Source organism: Gossypium arboreum, chromosome 2 (assembly GCF_025698485.1).
Source record: "Gossypium arboreum isolate Shixiya-1 chromosome 2, ASM2569848v2, whole genome shotgun sequence".
NCBI classification, from domain to species: Eukaryota; Viridiplantae; Streptophyta; class Magnoliopsida; order Malvales; family Malvaceae; genus Gossypium; species Gossypium arboreum.
In genome coordinates, this window is record NC_069071.1 from 970,810 (window position 1) to 989,547 (window position 18,738).

Consider the following 18,738-nt stretch of genomic DNA (forward strand, 5'->3'; position numbering starts at 1 on the left):
CTTTCGGCTGTACTATCTCTTAAATGTTTTTATTTGCAAGTATGAACTAATTTTCAAAATATCTAGGGAGATAAACCTTATGGTAAATTGTCTATTGATTTATATTTTACGCAATAAAAACTTAAATTTTGTTCTCAATTATGTGTGTTTAATTATTGGTTAGATGTTTTTAGATTATTGATCCATATTTAATGTGTTTAAATAAAAGGATGAATAAACCATATTTAAGAGTAGATCTTGTGTGATTGAGTATAGTTACATGCAATCCTAGAAATAAAACGATATAAATCTACCGAATTAGAGTCAAATATAATAAGGTAATCCACAGCACGAGTTAATACGAGAATACAAATTTTAATTTAAAAAAAATTCCAATTAATCAATTTAGAATCAATTACTCTTACTCCCGAAAGAGAGATTTACATAATTTAGATATTTTTACAAAACAAGTTACTAAGTACAAAACGGATAAAACCTAAATGAATTCTCTCTGGAGTATTTAGTTTTGTTTCTTGGTATTAATTGTTTATTTTCCTGATTCATTTTTTTGTCGTGTTCGTTAATAATTAATTTAATTGATTTTAGTATTTAATCAATCACTTAAATTTATCGATTAAATAAAAAATAATTACTAATATTTTTAATCTTCAGATAAACGATATATATATTCGCCATAACTATACCATAAATATACTATTAATTAAAAAGTAAACTTAACTTTTACGACACATCAATTCCAATCATGAAAAAACACTTTCACATCAATACAACAATATTATACAACACACAAGCAGCAGCAGTAGTCAAACTGGATTACAGCTTTTGATTTCTAGCATTTGAGTTTGCAACTTGGCATCGCTAAGAGCTATATACATCATATTATGCATACACTCCAACATCATCGCTCTTTAGTAATGAGCCTCTGGTTACAACTTTCTTATTTTGTGAATCTCTAAAGCAAACAAAGTGAACCAATGTTTTCCGATTCGGGTAGATGGCGAATACGGTTGTTCCGATTTTCTTGTCGCAGAGAGAGCACGTACTATCTCTCGAAATCTTTACCGTAGCTTTTCTTTGGTTGTAGAGTTCATCTTTAACCTGTTTCGATTATGATTCGAGAAAAGAAAAACGGAAAACCAAATGTACTTTTTGAGCAGCTTACCATATAAATACCCATGTATACACAAACATATGACACGTAAAGGCATAATATAATTTTTTTTACCCTAAACTCTACAACTAGGTCCATCGTATTTTTTTTATCCATTTTTTATCTACTTTTAACTTGACAACCAGATTAATTTTAGCCAATAAATTTAAAAAATATAAAAATGTGATGATATGACAACGTGATACAATATTAGAATGTCACATATATTCAGTGTTCTAAATGCCGAATCAGTAGTTGAACCAATTAGACTACTAATTTTCAATTCAATCAGTTTGATCAATTCACCTATTAAACCAATAATAATTAATTAATTAATTAAAAATTTATAAAAATTATTAAACAGGTTTTTTATTTTTATCTGTTTCGAATCAATTCTCGGTCTAATCAGCCCAACAGACAACTCTTGAAAGAAGCCAAATTCAAGGACCAAAATATCTCTAATTATCAAGTTTAAATATCAAAGTGACCGTAAAACAATTTACATACCTGTAGGCTCTCAGTCTGCCTCAAGCTCTTGATGACAGAGGAGTTCCTGTATGCTTCACTGGACTTTTTTACAAGAGGTCCCAGAAATGGAAGCAAGTTCTGCAGGTGGAAGACGAAATTCTTTAAAGAACGAAACTTGCAATTCATCCTCGGAACAACTTAGATGTCCATTGACAGTATAAAATTAACGTTTGTGAAGGACTCAAGATTTTACGACATACCTGTAGTTTAGTCTCCCTCGGTAAGATTTTGAGTGCATAAGCTCCATTGATTCTATCCCACCTTCGACTCAAAAGATCAAGTACCCGATCGAACATGATAGTAGAGCCTCCTTCCTCACTAGATTCTTCGATGGTGGTATCGGTGTTACTAGGACTGATACGCATATCCTCCGCACCTTCTATTGACGCAATTTTCTTACGTCCTACTTTAGATTTCAGTGAAGCCACTGAACTAACCTTTTGCGTGCTTGTATTTGAGGATGATACCAAATTCATAATACTATTTTCAAAGTATTTGGTTGTTTTCTGAGGATTCAGATAAATCTGTAAAAGAGTGAGGTATAGATTGCCAGAGGATTTTACCGGGAGTCGATGAACTGCAGAGTCATAAACCCGATCACAATAGGCCAGTGCCAGTTCAGGTACATGAAGCTACAAAGATAAAAAGGTGTTCATTTATTTGGAGCATATTTACAATGAAAAACAACAGATTTTACCACAAAGGAACTGGATGAATGTCGGAAACTACCTTATGAACATATAGTGATAGCGCAAGTTCATGTTGGTTCATTTTTCCGAACAAAATTGCACGCTCTTCGAATAAAGCATCTGGAGGAAGATGTTCCAACAAAGCCTCCGGATTGTACCCCGAGATGCTTTCTAATGCAGACAATAATTTCTTCCTTGTCGGAGAATAAGCCTTCTCATCCCACATCTGTTGAGCACTTAGCTCTGAATACCATTCAAGTACTTCTGAGAGAGAGATTTGTACCTACAATTGCCATTTGCTAGTAATATTGGAGCTTGAATTAAGCAATTTTTCCCACGTTAGAGCTTGAACTTACTTTAGAGTTTTTAATAAAATATTAGGGACTATCTTGGACTAGAAAAAGTCAATATTCCAATGTGGGAACAATTGTCAGGTTTAGGGATTAGCTTGGATTCAAAAAAAGTTCAAGCCCCTGTGCGAGAGTAGTTGCTAAATTTAGACTCAAAGTGATTTAACCCTTTTGATAACAACAAAATGGCTTTACCATTTCATTCTGCAGGTTCGCTGAGATCCTATTTTCATTCATCGCGAGCATAAGTTCCAAGTACCTGCCCTGCATGTTTGGAGCATGCTGCTTCAAATAAGCATTGACCATGTCTGCTGGAATATTTCCAGACAAAAATAGCTCAATGGTTTGTGTTGGACGGTTTTCGAGAACAAACAACGAGAACTCAAGCACAAGCATCGGATCGGTGCCACAGAGAGGCTGCAGATAAAACCAGCAAAAGTTTTCATCAATCACAGAATGTTATCGAGCCAAAAGAATAAACATCGCATCAAATAAGAGCAATATATACGCTTAATGCTAAAAGAAGTTGGTTGTGGTTTGTAAAACCAAGCAACAGCAAAGTTATGTCTTCTCACATCCCACACAACATGGATTGCCCAAAAATCCCAATGCTCCCAAAACACAAACACACTTAATGCAAAAAGAGCAACAAAGATTCCTACCAACCGACAAACTGACCTTGAGATACTCAATAATTGCCTCAGGACCGAACTCCTCAGCATGTGATTGGTTTCTTTTCGACTCTTCAACTAATTGATGTAATAGTTTAAGAGATTCACGGTGCATTGAGTTACTTTTGTATAGTTCTAACAGAGCAGCATAGTGATTCCCATTTCGAAGAAGCTCCTCGCATATTTTTACGTCACAGTAGTTAAGACCGTTCAGCAATTCTAAAGCTGCAGATGGTTGTCCAGTAAGAAGCAGAGCTTGGAGGAGGGCTGTATCAAGTATAGCTGCCATATGCCTAGCAGCTGAGTTAATTGGAATGTTACCGTGCCGCTAGGGGAACATGCATAGTGTTAGTTAATTAAAAAAGAAAAGGTTATATAAAATTTGGAAATATCGGAATTGAGCATTTCAGCACAAAATTGAACTCTGGTGTACACATAGAATCATAAAATATGCTTCACTTTAACATGCATTGATGATAAAGTGAAATTAGCCTCACCTTATTTGACTTCTTAGACCTAGCTGAAGTAAAGTTATCCCCGATGGCATCTAAAACTACCTCTTCCATTCCCTCGGCAGCAGCTTTCTCTACAATGTTGTATCCTTTCTTTTGTAGGTACTTAATAAGAGCCATGAGAGTATTGTGGCTCGTTTTCTTGAACTCGAATGCTGCATTCTCATCAGAGTCTGATGGTTGTGGAAGCAAGGTTTCCAGATCGTCTGACAGGCAGGATGAATCATCCGGAGAGAGGCGCTTGGGAATTGTAGTTGTTTTGGGAAGAACAATGGATGGATACAAAGAAAGAACATAAATAATATCCACTTGAGATGCCAAAAAGTGCTCCATTGCCTCCTCATAGCAACCATTGTCAAAGAGATAATGAGCATATCTGCAACAATGCGACACTACAGTTTAACCACAATGTATAACCTGAGGAACATACCCGCAAAATGGACGAATTTCAAGTAAGATATAGATGTATCATTGTGAGAAATTCTTATTGAACATGAAATGAGCATTGTGAGAAATTCTTAATAAACATAATACAAGCCACTTAACTTGATATAGTTGACCAAAATAATAACCGTTAATGGAGAAATATCCACCTTGTATGAATCGAACGCTCCCTTGCAACTCTAAGGTCTGCATCTTTAGGTGGAAGCAGCTTACACAAAGCCAACGCTTCCTCAAATTCTCCAGATGCTGTTAATTGGACAATCTGCAATGCAAGTATGAATCTCTTAATGTAATAACCGAAGCACTTCTTCGGTGTTAGCATTTGCATGTAACAATAATATATATAGTTACAAAGGCAAACTATGATGCAAAGCATTAAACTTGGTAAAAGTACCTGTGCACCAAGAGGAACAGGGAAAAGCCCATAAACTGAATTGTTTGATGCTACAACAATGGCATTGTTACTTTTTATAAGATGACAAGCATCATGGAGGACAATCGTCTGTATTAAAGGATATGGAACTCGGAGGGAGTGAATCTGCAAAGAATAAAAAAGTGAAAGTGCATAAACATTATGATAGGCAAAAACCAGTCTTCTTTCACATTTAGTCATACGACCTCAACACGCCTGGGAGACAGAGCTATTGCATATGGCTTCTGGATAACAACAGCAATAGGAGCTTCTGACCAACATATCCTACCAGCTTGAACAAGCTTAACATTTTGATCCACAAGGACTCCAATATTTTCCTATAAACAGCACTTCACATTAGTCTTAACCGGACGAACTCTAATGCTACCTATAAATCATTAAGGTCAGTACCTTCCCGAGAATAAGTTCCCCAGAAGGAAGAGGAACAACTAATGGTGGCGCTATCTTCCCCGAAGAGAAAACCTCTGACAATGCGCCATTCGTGGCGTTTAATATCATGTAGTCCTTTCTAACACCTACACATATGTTCTCACCAGACCATGATATCGACTTCACTGTATCTGGTACACCAAACTCTTTCACCTCCAAGAATCCATGTCCTATGCATATTACTTTCCAAATCAATTTCATTCAACGGTAAGGCAGGCAATAACCATTAATTCCTCAAAATTTAAATCCAATCATCAAATCCAAAATCTCAAAATAATTCACATCAATAAGGCTTGTTACATAGTTACTTTTGCTATTTGCATTTTTTTTCACAAAAAAAAAGAACTGATTAACTATAAATAAATTATTAAAAAGGAATAATTCATATTAGGATGATACTGAAAACTAAGGTTTAGGCGCCAAAAAGTTTTGGTCACATCATCGAATTTTAAAATATGAAATTTGACTTTCTTAATAATATGATTGTATTCTAGTTTTATTGTGAATGAAGTTGTTGATTGAGAAATTCTTTTAATAATATCAAAATTTTATAAATGATAAGGCAAACTGTGGGATAAAAATTTGTAAAAACAAAAACCTTAATTTCAAAATCATATAAATTACTTATAAATTATTTTTATTTTAATTACTTATGTTTTAAGTAATTTAACTAAATAGGAGAGTAGATTGAATATGAATGGGTGCATAATAATAATTTAATGGCTTCAAAATTTGATGATGTGATAAATTTTTTTCTAATTTAGTACCTGAGCTTTTTTCCATTTTGGTACCTGAATTTTACTTCCATGTTTAAGTTGTTTGACTTCAATGTTTAATTTGGTACCGAGTGTTTTTTTTTTAATTTGGTACTTGAGTTTGGCCTCAATATTATTTTCCCAATTTGATACTTGAGTTTTCCTTCCATGTTCAATTTGGAACCCGAGTTTTTTTTCCCATTTGGTACTTAGAGTTTGTTTTGGTCCCAATTAAGTACACGAGTACTTTAATGTTCAATTCGTTACTTTAGCATTTTTTTTCCAATTAACTACTTATATTTTTTCAACTAGAAAACACCGTCAAGCCACGTGATATCATTTGGACTGGGTGCCAAAATAAACATTGAAATCAAACTCAAATACCAAATTGACAAAAAAAACTCAAGTACAGGTACCAAATAGTATAGTAACCCAAAAAACTATGATTCGAATGGCACAGTGATTCAAATTGATTATTCAATATCACAGTTAAATCATGCATTTATGCAACAGAAATAGTACACTTTAAAAATGCTATTTTCTTAGTTATTCAAACAGACTTCACTTTTTTCTTCTTTTAACCATTTTAAACAGAAAATTCTCAAAAAAAATTACGGTTAGATAGAAACATAGATTTACTGGTGACTGAAAATTGAAAAAAAAATAAAAGAAGGAAAATCAAAGAGATTACCGTCATGCCTGAAAATGCAAACTCTTTTTTGCCTAGCAAAGCAAAGCAAGCCTCTACGATCGTCCCAAGAGTAGACATTAGCGCCTTTAGCTTTAGCGATCACAACAATAGTTTCAAAATTCGGAAGCCTATGAAAAGCGATTGATTCAGAGAGCGACAAAAGTAGCCCTCTCGATTCCAATACCTTCATTGAAAGCAGAGCTTTCTTTGAAAACCATTCAACGGTTCTCTCCAGTGCGTAAGGTTTTTTCCGTAACGTGAGAGGATCGAACGGTGGAGATTGGTCGGCGATTGAGGAATCAGGACCGTATATTCGAAGGGAACCATCGGAACAGCCAACGAGGAGCTTGGAACCGTAGGATTCGACGGCGTCGATTTTAGTGGGACAATTGTTAATAAGCTTGAAGGAATCATAGGCATTATGCACCATTTTTTTTTTCCTCGGTTTTTGCTTATGGCCTTTTCTCAAATCACTGCAGTTTCGCTTTAGTATGGAATGAGTAACTAAACGACATCGTTAAAATTCAAGCGTACATTTGGGGCCTATGCGATGCGTTGGCGCGGGGTCCCGCGTTTTTCTGTAATAGAATCTAATTTATATCCCGCCACGTCACATTCAATAAGCGGCGGATTTAAAAACAGTCTCAAAAACTACAGAAAATACCCTGCGAACTAAAATGAAAAATTTTCAGTTTTGTTTAAGAATTTTAAAATAGTAACAGTAAAATTAAAAATTTAATTTAATTTTTAAAAATTATAAAATATATCTTATTAAAATAGTAAAATTATATTTTTATTATAATAAAATTATAAATTCCATAAAAAATTTTAATTTTACTCCTGAATATAATAATTTCACTTATTAATAAATAATTCACAAATATTACCTAATTAATAGTATTTAAAATTTTAAAATTAATTCAAAACTCTTTTATATTTGAAATTCAAAGTCAACCAAAAATGAGTGGATAATTCTTTTCGATGCTCTCTCCGTTCATAAAACACAAAGTTAATAACTTGCAATACGTTAAACTCTTTACAATTCAATACTTGCTCTAATAAGTATTGATTGAATTTAGATATTCTGATTATTATTTTAAGCCATATTTAATTTAATTTATTTCACTGGTAATGGATTCAAATATCCAAATTTAATAACCGCGTTTTTTTTTCTACTTTGGGTAAATTATATTCAAGTCATCAAACTATTACTAAGTTTATGTTTTGGTTATTTAATTTTAAAAAGTTATAAAATGGTCACTGAATTATTCGAAAGTTTTCATCTAACTCACTAAAATGTTAAAATCGTTGTTGTGTGATCTTCCCTATTCGTATTGTCTATACCAATCAAAAGCTTTCATTTCCTCCCTTCTCTTCTATAATTTAGTTTTTATAAAACAACTTTAAACATCGTAAATCAGAACTAAAGAATTTTTTAAAAAAATTAATAACCAATAACTTAAATAAAAATTTCTAAATATGTCAATAACTTGATTGAAAATTTTCAAAACCATTTTATAACTTTTTGAGTGACTAAAATATAAATTTACTAATAAACTAATAACATTGAGCATAGTTTACCCTCTTAATTTTTACTGATACTAAATATATGTATTAAAATTTGAATAAAATTATAATTTAATTAAATCAAATTCAAATAAAATACTCGAATTTAATATAGATAAACATATTCGGATTTTAAAGTAAATTTTACATATTCAAATTCGATTTTACAGAAATTATCGATAGCTGTAAAATTTAGGACAAAAGATAAATATTAACTAGATAAATCTTTATGAACGTTTACAACTAAAAAGGAAATGTAAAATATGTCATATGTACTTGTAAAATTACTTTTTTAATTAAATTTATTAGTGTGACATTAAAAAGAAAATCCATTTGGTAAAAATGTAATTAAAAATGCAGTAATGAACTTGAATTTAACAAAATAACTTTTACGATATTAAGAATTGCACCTGAATTTTGAAATTTGAAAAAGTAAGGAAACTAAATTCCTAAAATTAAAAAGATTGTGACTAAATTCTAAATTTACAAAGAGTACAAGGACTTATGACATATTTTAACCAAAAGAAAAATATTGCACGACGGAACCATTACTGGAACATCTCTTCATTGTTACAAACAAAAAAGAAAAAACCAAAGTTTCCCATCCTCTTCATTGTTTCGAATAGCCACATGAAAAAACGCCATTGCAGACAAATAATAATTAAAAAAAAAAACATAGAGATATCCTAGACGCACATGCACTCTTCTGCAAAGTAAAACGACAACACACAAGCATATACATTCTGCAAATGAGAAGAAACATTGCAGCCATGTTATTTCTTATTGAATTAGAGATGCTGATGTTTTTTGACCTGTACAATAAGCTTTAGAAGATTAGTACTTGGCTTCAAAGTTCATTGGAATAAAGGCACTCGTCCACAAGTTGGCGAAGGTTAGGATTCTCTAAGGCAGCGGCGACTCGTTCTTTATCATTCAACAGCTTATTAACTGAGGAATGAACAAAGTGAACTTCTTAATGATTAGATCAAGAAGACTAAGAGATAGAATGGTAAGAAAACATATTACATGCTAGAAATCCATCGCATAATATGCTAGTTTTAGGTAGAAGTACCATGAAAGCCCCTGTCCCAAGAGTCGGATTGCATTTTGCCCCCTCTACTCTAAAAATGAACAAATTAGTCCCCGTACATTAAATCAAAGAGCAAATTAATCCTTCTATTAAAAATTTTATCTATTTCTATTGTTAAAAACCGGTTCTTATACATCAGCACGAGGTACACGTGGTTATTTGGTTATTCCATCAGTTACGTTAATTTTAACCGTACAAATGGTTGAAATTTTTAAATAAAGGAACAATTTACTATTTGATTTAACTTACAGGCTAATTTGCTCATTTTTAGTAGAAGGGCAAATGCAATCTAACTCTAGTACAGGACCTCTATGATACTTTTACCACTAGTTTTAATATACAAAAACTTACTATAGCAATGAAGAAAAACTACTACAATAGTTAAATAAAGCAACTAAATTGAACATATGCCCCCAAAAAAAAAAAAATACCTTGACATAGATAGAAAAATATAACCCTCTAAAGACCCTTCAAACAAATTGAAGGTATCTGTTCCAAATCCATACTCATATCCAACACTCACACCAAAATCCCAATAACATATTCTCTTAGTCTATTATATCTCTCGTCTTTCCACGAAAGAAAATCCCTGAACTTTTGTTAAGAAAGAAGAAGCTAAAACATCGAAATCCCGTATGTCTAATTCATATCAAAGAAATTCCATTAAAGGAAGACCACCTATATGAATCTATAAACATCTTTTTAGCGGTACATTTTTATCGGTAATTGCTGCAATGCCAGGTAAATGAAATCCATTTAGAACCAAAAAAGAAAATGAAAAAATGAGTGGTAAGAATTGCAGATAAAATATACTAATATAGTGAGTTTTCACTTCAGCATAGGCATTGCATGTATTATCAAGACTTGTTGTTTCGAACATACTTCAAACATGAACATAACCAAAGAGTCCTGAATACTTCAAACATGACACATTCATTTTCACAAAAAATGATAAGTAAACTTTTACAAGCGTTGGTTTTTCGAACATCATCACCTGATTCTTCATCAGCATGAGATCCCGGGGCGACTTTAATGTCAACCTATAAAGATAAATCATTAAGCATAACTCATATTCTAAAATTTCACTTCAATTTTTCATAAAAGGAAGAAGAAAAATAGAAGATTCCAAGATCAAACAGCTTATTTTCAGCGGTTTATAGCTTAAGAAAAGAGGGATCTGAATTTGATCCCTACTAGTACTTTTTTTCCATGACAACAATGCAATAGAATTCCATTTTTCTGATAATTAATTGACAGAAAAATCAAATAAAGTATCATAAACTTTGATCATAGCACCAAAAAGAAAACTGACCTTAAAATGCGGAGGAAAACATTCTTTTAATTTAACCCTTAGGCATAAACCGATTACAGTCGCCATGCTGCAATGCTGAATTGTGGGAGTGAAAGTTATCCTAAAAACAATTGATCAACCACATCACCACATAGTAAAGAAAATACCAAAGAACAGACTAAAAAAAAAGCTTAAATTAAACGATAAATCTAACACCAAAATTTCAGAAATTGAACTTAAAAAAACCAAAATTTACTAACGTCAAGCTCAATTCTGACTAATTTTAGACCAAAATCAAAGTGAGAAAAAAAATTACTCACAGAATACGGCCGAGCTTCTCATCAACGGTGATTGATTCCTCGGAAAGAACACTAAGCTGCTCCAATGAATAAGGATGTTCAGGATCTCTAATATCCCTCACGAAATTTGCACTTCCAGTCAAAGATCACAACATTTATATATTTTTGTTACTTCGTTTTCGATTATTCATTATTAAGAAATCAAGAGGAAGAGAGTTTCGAATAGCCACATGAAAAAACGCCATTGCAGACAAATAATAATTAAAAAAAACATAGAGATATCCTAGACGCACATGCACTCTTCTGCAAAGTAAAACGACAACACACAAGCATATACATTCTGCAAATGAGAAGAAACATTGCAGCCATGTTATTTCTTATTGAATTAGAGATGCTGATGTTTTTTGACCTGTACAATAAGCTTTAGAAGATTAGTACTTGGCTTCAAAGTTCATTGGAATAAAGGCACTCGTCCACAAGTTGGCGAAGGTTAGGATTCTCTAAGGCAGCGGCGACTCGTTCTTTATCATTCAACAGCTTATTAACTGAGGAATGAACAAAGTGAACTTCTTAATGATTAGATCAAGAAGACTAAGAGATAGAATGGTAAGAAAACATATTACATGCTAGAAATCCATCGCATAATATGCTAGTTTTAGGTAGAAGTACCATGAAAGCCCCTGTCCCAAGAGTCGGATTGCATTTTGCCCCCTCTACTCTAAAAATGAACAAATTAGTCCCCGTACATTAAATCAAAGAGCAAATTAATCCTTCTATTAAAAATTTTATCTATTTCTATTGTTAAAAACCGGTTCTTATACATCAGCACGAGGTACACGTGGTTATTTGGTTATTCCATCAGTTACGTTAATTTTTAACCGTACAAATGGTTGAAATTTTTTAAATAAAGGAACAATTTACTATTTGATTTAACTTACAGGGGCTAATTTGCTCATTTTTTAGTAGAAGGGCAAAATGCAATCTAACTCCTAGTACAGGGACCTCTATGATACTTTTACCACTAGTTTTAATATACAAAAACTTACTATAGCAATGAAGAAAAAACTACTACAATAGTTAAATAAAGCAACTAAATTGAACATATGCCCCCAAAAAAAAAAAATACCTTGACATAGATAGAAAAATATAACCCTCTAAAGACCCTTCAAACAAATTGAAGGTATCTGTTCCAAATCCATACTCATATCCAACACTCACACCAAAATCCCAATAACATATTCTCTTAGTCTATTATATCTCTCGTCTTTCCACGAAAGAAAATCCCTGAACTTTTGTTAAGAAAGAAGAAGCTAAAACATCGAAATCCCGTATGTCTAATTCATATCAAAGAAATTCCATTAAAGGAAGACCACCTATATGAATCTATAAACATCTTTTTAGCGGTACATTTTATCGGTAATTGCTGCAATGCCAGGTAAATGAAATCCATTTAGAACCAAAAAGAAAATGAAAAATGAGTGGTAAGAATTGCAGATAAAATATACTAATATAGTGAGTTTTCACTTCAGCATAGGCATTGCATGTATTATCAAGACTTGTTGTTTCGAACATACTTCAAACATGAACATAACCAAAGAGTCCTGAATACTTCAAACATGACACATTCATTTTCACAAAAATGATAAGTAAACTTTACAAGCGTTGGTTTTCGAACATCATCACCTGATTCTTCATCAGCATGAGATCCCAGGGCGACTTTAATGTCAACCTATAAAGATAAATCATTAAGCATAACTCATATTCTAAAATTTCACTTCAATTTTTCATAAAAGGAAGAAGAAAATAGAAGATTCCAAGATCAAACAGCTTATTTTCAGCGGTTTATAGCTTAAGAAAAGAGGGATCTGAATTTGATCCCTACTAGTACTTTTTTCCATGACAACAATGCAATAGAATTCCATTTTCTGATAATTAATTGACAGAAAAATCAAATAAAGTATCATAAACTTTGATCATAGCACCAAAAAGAAAACTGACCTTAAAATGCGGAGGAAAACATTCTTTTAATTTAACCCTTAGGCATAAACCGATTACAGTCGCCATGCTGCAATGCTGAATTGTGGGAGTGAAAGTTATCCTAAAAACAATTGATCAACCACATCACCACATAGTAAAGAAAATACCAAAGAACAGACTAAAAAAAAAGCTTAAATTAAACGATAAATCTAACACCAAAATTTCAGAAATTGAACTTAAAAAAACCAAAATTTACTAACGTCAAGCTCAATTCTGACTAATTTTAGACCAAAATCAAAGTGAGAAAAAATTACTCACAGAATACGGCCGAGCTTCTCATCAACGGTGATTGATTCCTCGGAAAGAACACTAAGCTGCTCCAATGAATAAGGATGTTCAGGATCTCTAATATCCCTCACGAAATTTGCACTTCCAGTCAAAGATCACAACATTTATATATTTTTTGTTACTTCGTTTTTCGATTATTCATTATTAAGAAATCAAGAGGAAGAGAAAAAGCAAAAACGGAATCACTCTATTTAACTGCTGAAATAAACAAAAATGAGATTCAAATTCAAATTCGAGCGAAGCTAATTAAACAAAATTAAAAAAAAAGAAAAAAAAAAGTAGCTCTATATTTGTAGTAACAGTAAAAGAAGGATATCATAGATTTCGAGTGGATCAACGGCGTCGTCACCGTGAGGATCTTCGTTACGAACGACTCGTTCTTTCTTGGCGTGAACTACTGGGTTCGCATTGATCAAGCCCAAAGTCATAATTGCTTGTTCTTCTTCTTCTTCTTTTGTACGGCTTTTTTTTTTTTGGGGGTGGGGGTTTCTGACGTAGTTTGCACTCTGGTTTTTTTCGGTGGAATACAGGGGAAAGTGATTCGAAGTTGACTAGTTATCGAAGGCGTTGATTACTGACTGATTAAAACAAAAAAGGTAAATTATACGCAAGGATATTAAATTATTAGTAAATTTATGTTTTGGTCACTTAACTTTAAAATGTTACAAATTAGTCCTTGAACTATTTGAAAGTTTTTATTTAAATCATTGAACTATTCGAAATATTTTATTTAAATCACTTGGCTGTTAAGTTTTTTTAAGCTAGCCATCTCCAAGCAATGATTCGACTATTAGTACACTGGATCAATACATCGACAAGTAGAATAACATATTTTAGATTTAAGTCGATCTAACGATCAATATCGAAGATCAGATAAGAAAATTGTTTGGACTTTGATTCATAAATTCTTAATGTTCAAAGGTATTTCATGAAAAAAACTTGAATTGTAGATAAGAAAGGGAAGGAGAGCTTCGTTTGGTATAGACGATGTGAATAAAGAAAGATATACAATAACAACATGGTAACCAAGGGCGAAGCCAGAACAACTTTTTAAGGGGGCCGAATGAAATTTTATTTTTTTATAGTCTATATCTTTATAATTTTTAAAAGATTAAATCAAATTTTTATAAATTTAGGGGGTTAAAGTGTAATTTTACCTTTATTAATTTAAAATTTTAAAAATTTTTAAAGGGTCTAAATAATAATTTTACATTTTAAGAGAGTTGGGCCCCCTGCCAGCCTCCTAACTTCGACTCTACCGGTAACTCAATTGAAAATTTTCAAAAAGTTTAATGATTATTTTATAACTTTTTAAAATTAAATTATTAAAACATAAATTTACTAAACATTTGGGTATAGTTTACCAAAACTGACACTGGGTATTGTTTAATGTCTGAAATATATTTTGGACGTATTAAACTGAATTACGTAAGTTAGAAGAAAGTTTACAGTAAAAATTTAAAATATTCTATATAAGAATTTTTTTTCATATTAAATGTGTACATGAGTCGTGTCAAATTATTATTTGAGTTTAAAAATTTAAACTTAAGTATTATACGCCTAAATAACTCATTTTATCACAATAAAATATATAAAATACTTTTTTAGTAGAAAAAATAACCTAAAGCGAAATACTCAAAAAATTACTCTAGTAACTTAAAGTAAGAATATAATCCGTCTCAGCTAAACTTCTAGCTAATTGAGGTGGTTTTTTAAACCAATGAATTTATGTGGAATTAGTCGCTATGCACTTGATCATATGATCAGTTACTTTATTTTGTGACCTCGAAATATTATAAACAAGGACCTTTTAATTTTAACTCAATAACGATGGATAAAATATTTTTTTAAAGTGTTACAAATATAATATAATCAAAATAAAAATAAAATATACAATCGAGTAAATCATAAGTATCAAACTATTACGATACAAGTAGACTTTACAAATAATCACACGGGAAAATCAAACTATTTACTTAATTGATGACTTAGTGGATTGGTGCAAAACAATTATAAATATACCTTCAAAAATTATATAATAGAATTAAACTAATATAAAAATAAGTAGATAAAGAATCAAACAAGGCAAAATCTGCCCATGATAGAACCGGATATAATAATAATATATTTTAAATTATGAAGTAAAATTATAAATACTAATTCTAGTATTGAGTATTTAGTAATAATTGATTCAATTACCGTTAAAAGAATTAAAAATTAATTTGTTTTATTTTGAAAGAATTAATTCTAAATCCCAAATAAATTGATAAATCAACATAACTTGATTCATTTGATTGGTTCAATCTTCTTCTTTTTTTATAATCAATTTTAAACACTAATTTTCAACCATTTCTATTAATTTAAATCTGTTGAATTTAAACTTAAATAAATAATCTAAGATAATTTGAATCTAAACCGACTAAAACTTAAAAAAAAGCCGAACTTATAACAACTTAGCACCCAAAAAATTTGATCCTCAAACCCATACAATCAATATCCAAACAACCCAAACCCAAAAATGATCTAATTCAAAATATCTCGATCCCAGAATTAATATAATCAGTTAATTTTAAAAACTCAAATGAAGTTATGAAGTTTTTTCCTCTAAGCAAGGAAGGCAATATTAATATGCAATGCCCATTAGTTGATTCATATTTGATGCTAATCCGTTAAATATTGAAGTCCGGCCCCTCTAGCCAAGTAGGCAGGCAGGCAGGATCAGCTTGCTTAGCTTACTCGTTGCGCAATGGGTGCTGCTGGCTCAGGTGCCACTTCGGCTGCTGAATGCCCATTGCCATTGGCAATGTGGTAAGGCTTGTCGTCAATTCCCCAGAATTTAGCGGTTTTTACATCATCCTCAGCCATTAATCGTGAGAACTCTTCATGGTCGTACTTCAGCGTTCCATTTCCACCAAATTCACCGGGGAGGTCCTCGACGTCAAAGTATGATTTCATGAGCTCCATGCTGTCTTTGTTTTTAGGGTACACAAACTTCACCTTCTGAGCTGTTTTCGGATCAAGAAAATACTTGACAGCCTACGGAAAAAAATATATGTAACATAAGACCAACATATTACAACTCAATGAACAAACTACTCGGACGAGATTCAACATCTAAAGTTGGTACTGATTCATAACAGGTCTAGTGATGAATCTATCAAAGATTAAAAATAAGAATGATCAGTGAATTGGACTCCATATAGCTAGACTAGAAAAGGTAGGAGAACAAACCTTATAGAATGCTTCAAAAATCTTTGGTGGATTACACAAGAAAGCAACAGCAAGTCTTTCCGGATAATGGCCTTGTAGAATGTAAACAATATCACGAGCTACTTTGATGGGAATGCTGGTGTTCAACGAAAACCCGGTGAAGTCTATCAACCAGGACATTTGTTCCTGGCCCTCAGCAAGATTCATGATAGCATTTTCTAAAAGATAGACCAAATGTCGGATATTGTTTTCAGCTGATTTCGTGTTCTGCCGAGAAATATAGGTGGAAAAGTTAAAAAAAGCAAATTCAGAAAAGCTTGGTTACAAACAGAGGGAAAGGAAACATGAGTACAAAACCTGCATTCCAGGCCTCATTATAAGCACGGTCCTTCCTTGATGGTCATGAAAATTTGCCCTGGAAACTTTTCCGGTCTCACCTTCATGTGCCACTTCGTGCTGGAGAAGAATATGTCATAAGGTGAGTTAAAGCGACCAAAAATAAAGCAATTATCACCAAAAGCTGCCCCAGATTCCCAGTTATGAACTTGAAGGGATCCTCCAAATATAATTTAGATAAAACTGAACATATCCATGTCGGATACATACTCGTATCCGTCACTCACACTTGAGTTGCATTTAAGTAACGTAAATCATATGCAAATACACAATAAAGCACATGGCCTCTGAGCAAGGTAGAATGCAGGGACAATGACCAAGTTTCAGAATCATCAAAATTAAAGATGCCGAAACTGTTTTAAGAAGTCTCAAACTCAACCTAATCCATAAAGTTTCTAGAACTATAAAAAGCTTTGAAATATCAAAAACTCGTTACACAGTACCAAAATGGAAAAATCTTTTAAGGCAGGGATTCATCTAACATACCCAACGGATTTCTTCAGGCTTATAAGTCAATCGCCACTTTAACGTCTCTTCCAACATTTTCTTTGCTTTGTCAACATTCCAATTCCGAGCTTCCAAATATCTCCTCAAACATGCATCAGTGCAGTACTTTGCACTGCGACCAGACAAGGGTCCTATAGCAGTCCTGAGTTCACTGACCTGCATATCAACCGAATAATTTAGGGTTCACATGCACTTTTTAGTCACAACAACATTAGTTAACAAAAATTGGTGCAAGTCTCTTAGTATTCGTTAATCACGTTAAGCACCGATTAAATCCAAAGTCAAACTGGAACAGACCCTAAACAGGAAGCAAAACTCCCCGAACAAGCTCGAACCTTGCTTAAGCAGCATCGAGCTCTTTACCACTCGATAATTCCTAGTCTTTTCCAATCTTTTGATCAAACAAACAATGATAAAGCTATCAACCATTAAAATAAAATATGAAGAAAAAAAAATGTTACCTTTGAATCTCGTTGATCGGAATCATCCTTCTGTGAATGTTTTCTCCGAAGAAACATTTCAACTGCAAACAGATATCAAAACACAATCTTACAATCTGAAAGAAGGAAAAAATTTAAATTAAAACGAAAAACAAAGAATTGTTACGTTTTGCAGAATAAATACAAAAACGCTGATTATTAATGACACCTACTTGCAAGTTATAGCAGCGTATCAGCTAAGTTCTTACCTAACAAAAAACTAAAATTACTTATCAACTCAACAGGCAACAAAAACTGCAGCGTTTTTCATAGTTTGAAAAATTCAATAAACATAGATTTAAAAACAAATCTCTCTCTGCATGAATTTTCGATAAAAACAATATTTTCTTTGAACTATTTTGAATTTTGATCAACATAATTTTTTTAAAAAAAAATAAAATTCAGTCAAAACAGATAGATCTACTTCACAACATGTTTAAAGGGTTACCTAATAATATCGAGGATTTCGGAGGGGGGAAATGAACAGATTTTGTGCTGAGAAGCGAGAAAGTGAAGAAGATTACAAGTCTATGAAAGCGTCATTCAATTCACGCGAGGCAGAGAGAAAGAGAGAGAGAGAGAGAGAAGGCGGGGGATATCTTCGCTATATAAGAGACGAGAGGAGAGACCAGAGTGCTGGTTTTATTTTATTTATTTGTTTTGTATATTTTAAGCGCAAAACGTCAAAAATGGGGAACCTGACCCGGGAAAACTACGCCAAATATTTTTCGTTTTCTTTTGTTTATGGGTTAAGTTCACCAGACATCCCTAAAGTATGGCTTAGATTTTAAATTAATCCTTGAACTTCAAAAAATGTTTTAATTGAATATTCAAATTATTGTTATGATATCACTCAGGTCCTTCCGTCAACCTCCCTATGGGTATTAAATGTTAACTCAAATCTTGAGTGAAGCTATTGAGGG

General features: G+C 32.4%; 4 protein-coding genes across 7 annotated transcripts; all 4 read right to left on the bottom strand.

Annotated features, from left to right (window-relative positions):
- Positions 1–718: 718 nt before the first annotated feature.
- LOC108471606 (vacuolar sorting protein 39-like) lies at positions 719–7,162 on the bottom strand. Its single transcript, XM_017773204.2, has 12 exons — positions 6,653–7,162; positions 5,168–5,376; positions 4,963–5,094; positions 4,739–4,882; positions 4,494–4,606; positions 3,886–4,276; positions 3,396–3,716; positions 2,913–3,134; positions 2,408–2,650; positions 1,879–2,310; positions 1,658–1,756; positions 719–1,098 (listed from the first exon to the last, which is right to left on the bottom strand). The coding sequence occupies exons 1-12, from the start codon at positions 7,080–7,082 to the stop codon at positions 880–882; spliced, it is 2,955 nt and encodes a 984-aa protein (XP_017628693.1). The 5' UTR covers positions 7,083–7,162; the 3' UTR covers positions 719–879.
- Positions 7,163–8,730: 1,568 nt separating this feature from the next.
- Positions 8,731–11,044, bottom strand: LOC128289405 (protein AE7-like 1; the record flags this gene model as incomplete). The annotated part of the gene is made up of 4 exons (XM_053025248.1): positions 8,731–9,166; positions 10,303–10,348; positions 10,621–10,720; positions 10,920–11,044. Coding segments are annotated over 4 exons (372 nt in total), but the record flags the coding sequence as incomplete, so codon positions are not given.
- Positions 11,045–11,232: 188 nt separating this feature from the next.
- On the bottom strand, positions 11,233–13,720 carry LOC108471307 (protein AE7-like 1). The gene is made up of 5 exons (XM_053025270.1): positions 13,538–13,720; positions 13,194–13,297; positions 12,897–12,996; positions 12,582–12,627; positions 11,233–11,443 (listed from the first exon to the last, which is right to left on the bottom strand). The coding sequence occupies exons 1-5, from the start codon at positions 13,649–13,651 to the stop codon at positions 11,343–11,345; spliced, it is 465 nt and encodes a 154-aa protein (XP_052881230.1). The 5' UTR covers positions 13,652–13,720; the 3' UTR covers positions 11,233–11,342.
- A 1,929-nt stretch (positions 13,721–15,649) lies between these two features.
- On the bottom strand, positions 15,650–18,517 carry LOC108467861 (phosphatidylinositol transfer protein PDR16-like). Of its 4 annotated transcripts, none has more exons than XM_017768677.2 (6): positions 18,264–18,517; positions 17,798–17,859; positions 17,316–17,492; positions 16,791–16,889; positions 16,455–16,700; positions 15,650–16,259 (listed from the first exon to the last, which is right to left on the bottom strand). In XM_017768677.2, exons 2-6 carry the CDS (start codon positions 17,852–17,854, stop codon positions 15,951–15,953), a joined length of 888 nt encoding a protein of 295 aa, XP_017624166.1. In that variant the 5' UTR covers positions 17,855–17,859; positions 18,264–18,517; the 3' UTR covers positions 15,650–15,950. The 4 variants fall into 4 exon arrangements, with proteins under 4 accessions (XP_017624166.1, XP_017624174.1, XP_052879452.1 ...); XM_017768685.2 differs by having other exon boundaries at positions 17,798–17,892; XM_053023492.1 differs by lacking the exon at positions 18,264–18,517 and adding an exon at positions 17,989–18,045.
- Between the last annotated feature and the right edge of the window lie 221 nt (positions 18,518–18,738).

Bases quoted from the DNA above. Each gene is read 5' to 3' on its own strand.
- LOC108471606 (XM_017773204.2), bottom strand. From the start codon at position 7,082: ATGGTGCATAATGCCTATGATTCCTTCAAGCTTATTAACAATTGTCCC. The intron at 1,757-1,878 runs GTATGTCGTAAA...TTCCACCTGCAG, and splicing joins CGAGGGAGACTAAACTACAG to AACTTGCTTCCATTTCTGGG. The intron at 1,099-1,657 runs GTATGTAAATTG...TAATCGAAACAG, and splicing joins GGCAGACTGAGAGCCTACAG to GTTAAAGATGAACTCTACAA.
- LOC108471307 (XM_053025270.1), bottom strand. From the start codon at position 13,651: ATGACTTTGGGCTTGATCAATGCGAACCCAGTAGTTCACGCCAAGAAA. The intron at 12,997-13,193 runs GTGAGTAATTTT...AATTGTTTTTAG, and splicing joins GAGAAGCTCGGCCGTATTCT to GATAACTTTCACTCCCACAA. The intron at 11,444-12,581 runs GTGATGATGTTC...TTCATTCCTCAG, and splicing joins TCATGCTGATGAAGAATCAG to TTAATAAGCTGTTGAATGAT.
- LOC108467861 (XM_017768677.2), bottom strand. From the start codon at position 17,854: ATGTTTCTTCGGAGAAAACATTCACAGAAGGATGATTCCGATCAACGA. The intron at 17,493-17,797 runs GTAACATTTTTT...GTTGATATGCAG, and splicing joins CCGATCAACGAGATTCAAAG to GTCAGTGAACTCAGGACTGC. The intron at 16,260-16,454 runs GTTTGTTCTCCT...TTTTTTCCGTAG, and splicing joins TTTTTGAAGCATTCTATAAG to GCTGTCAAGTATTTTCTTGA.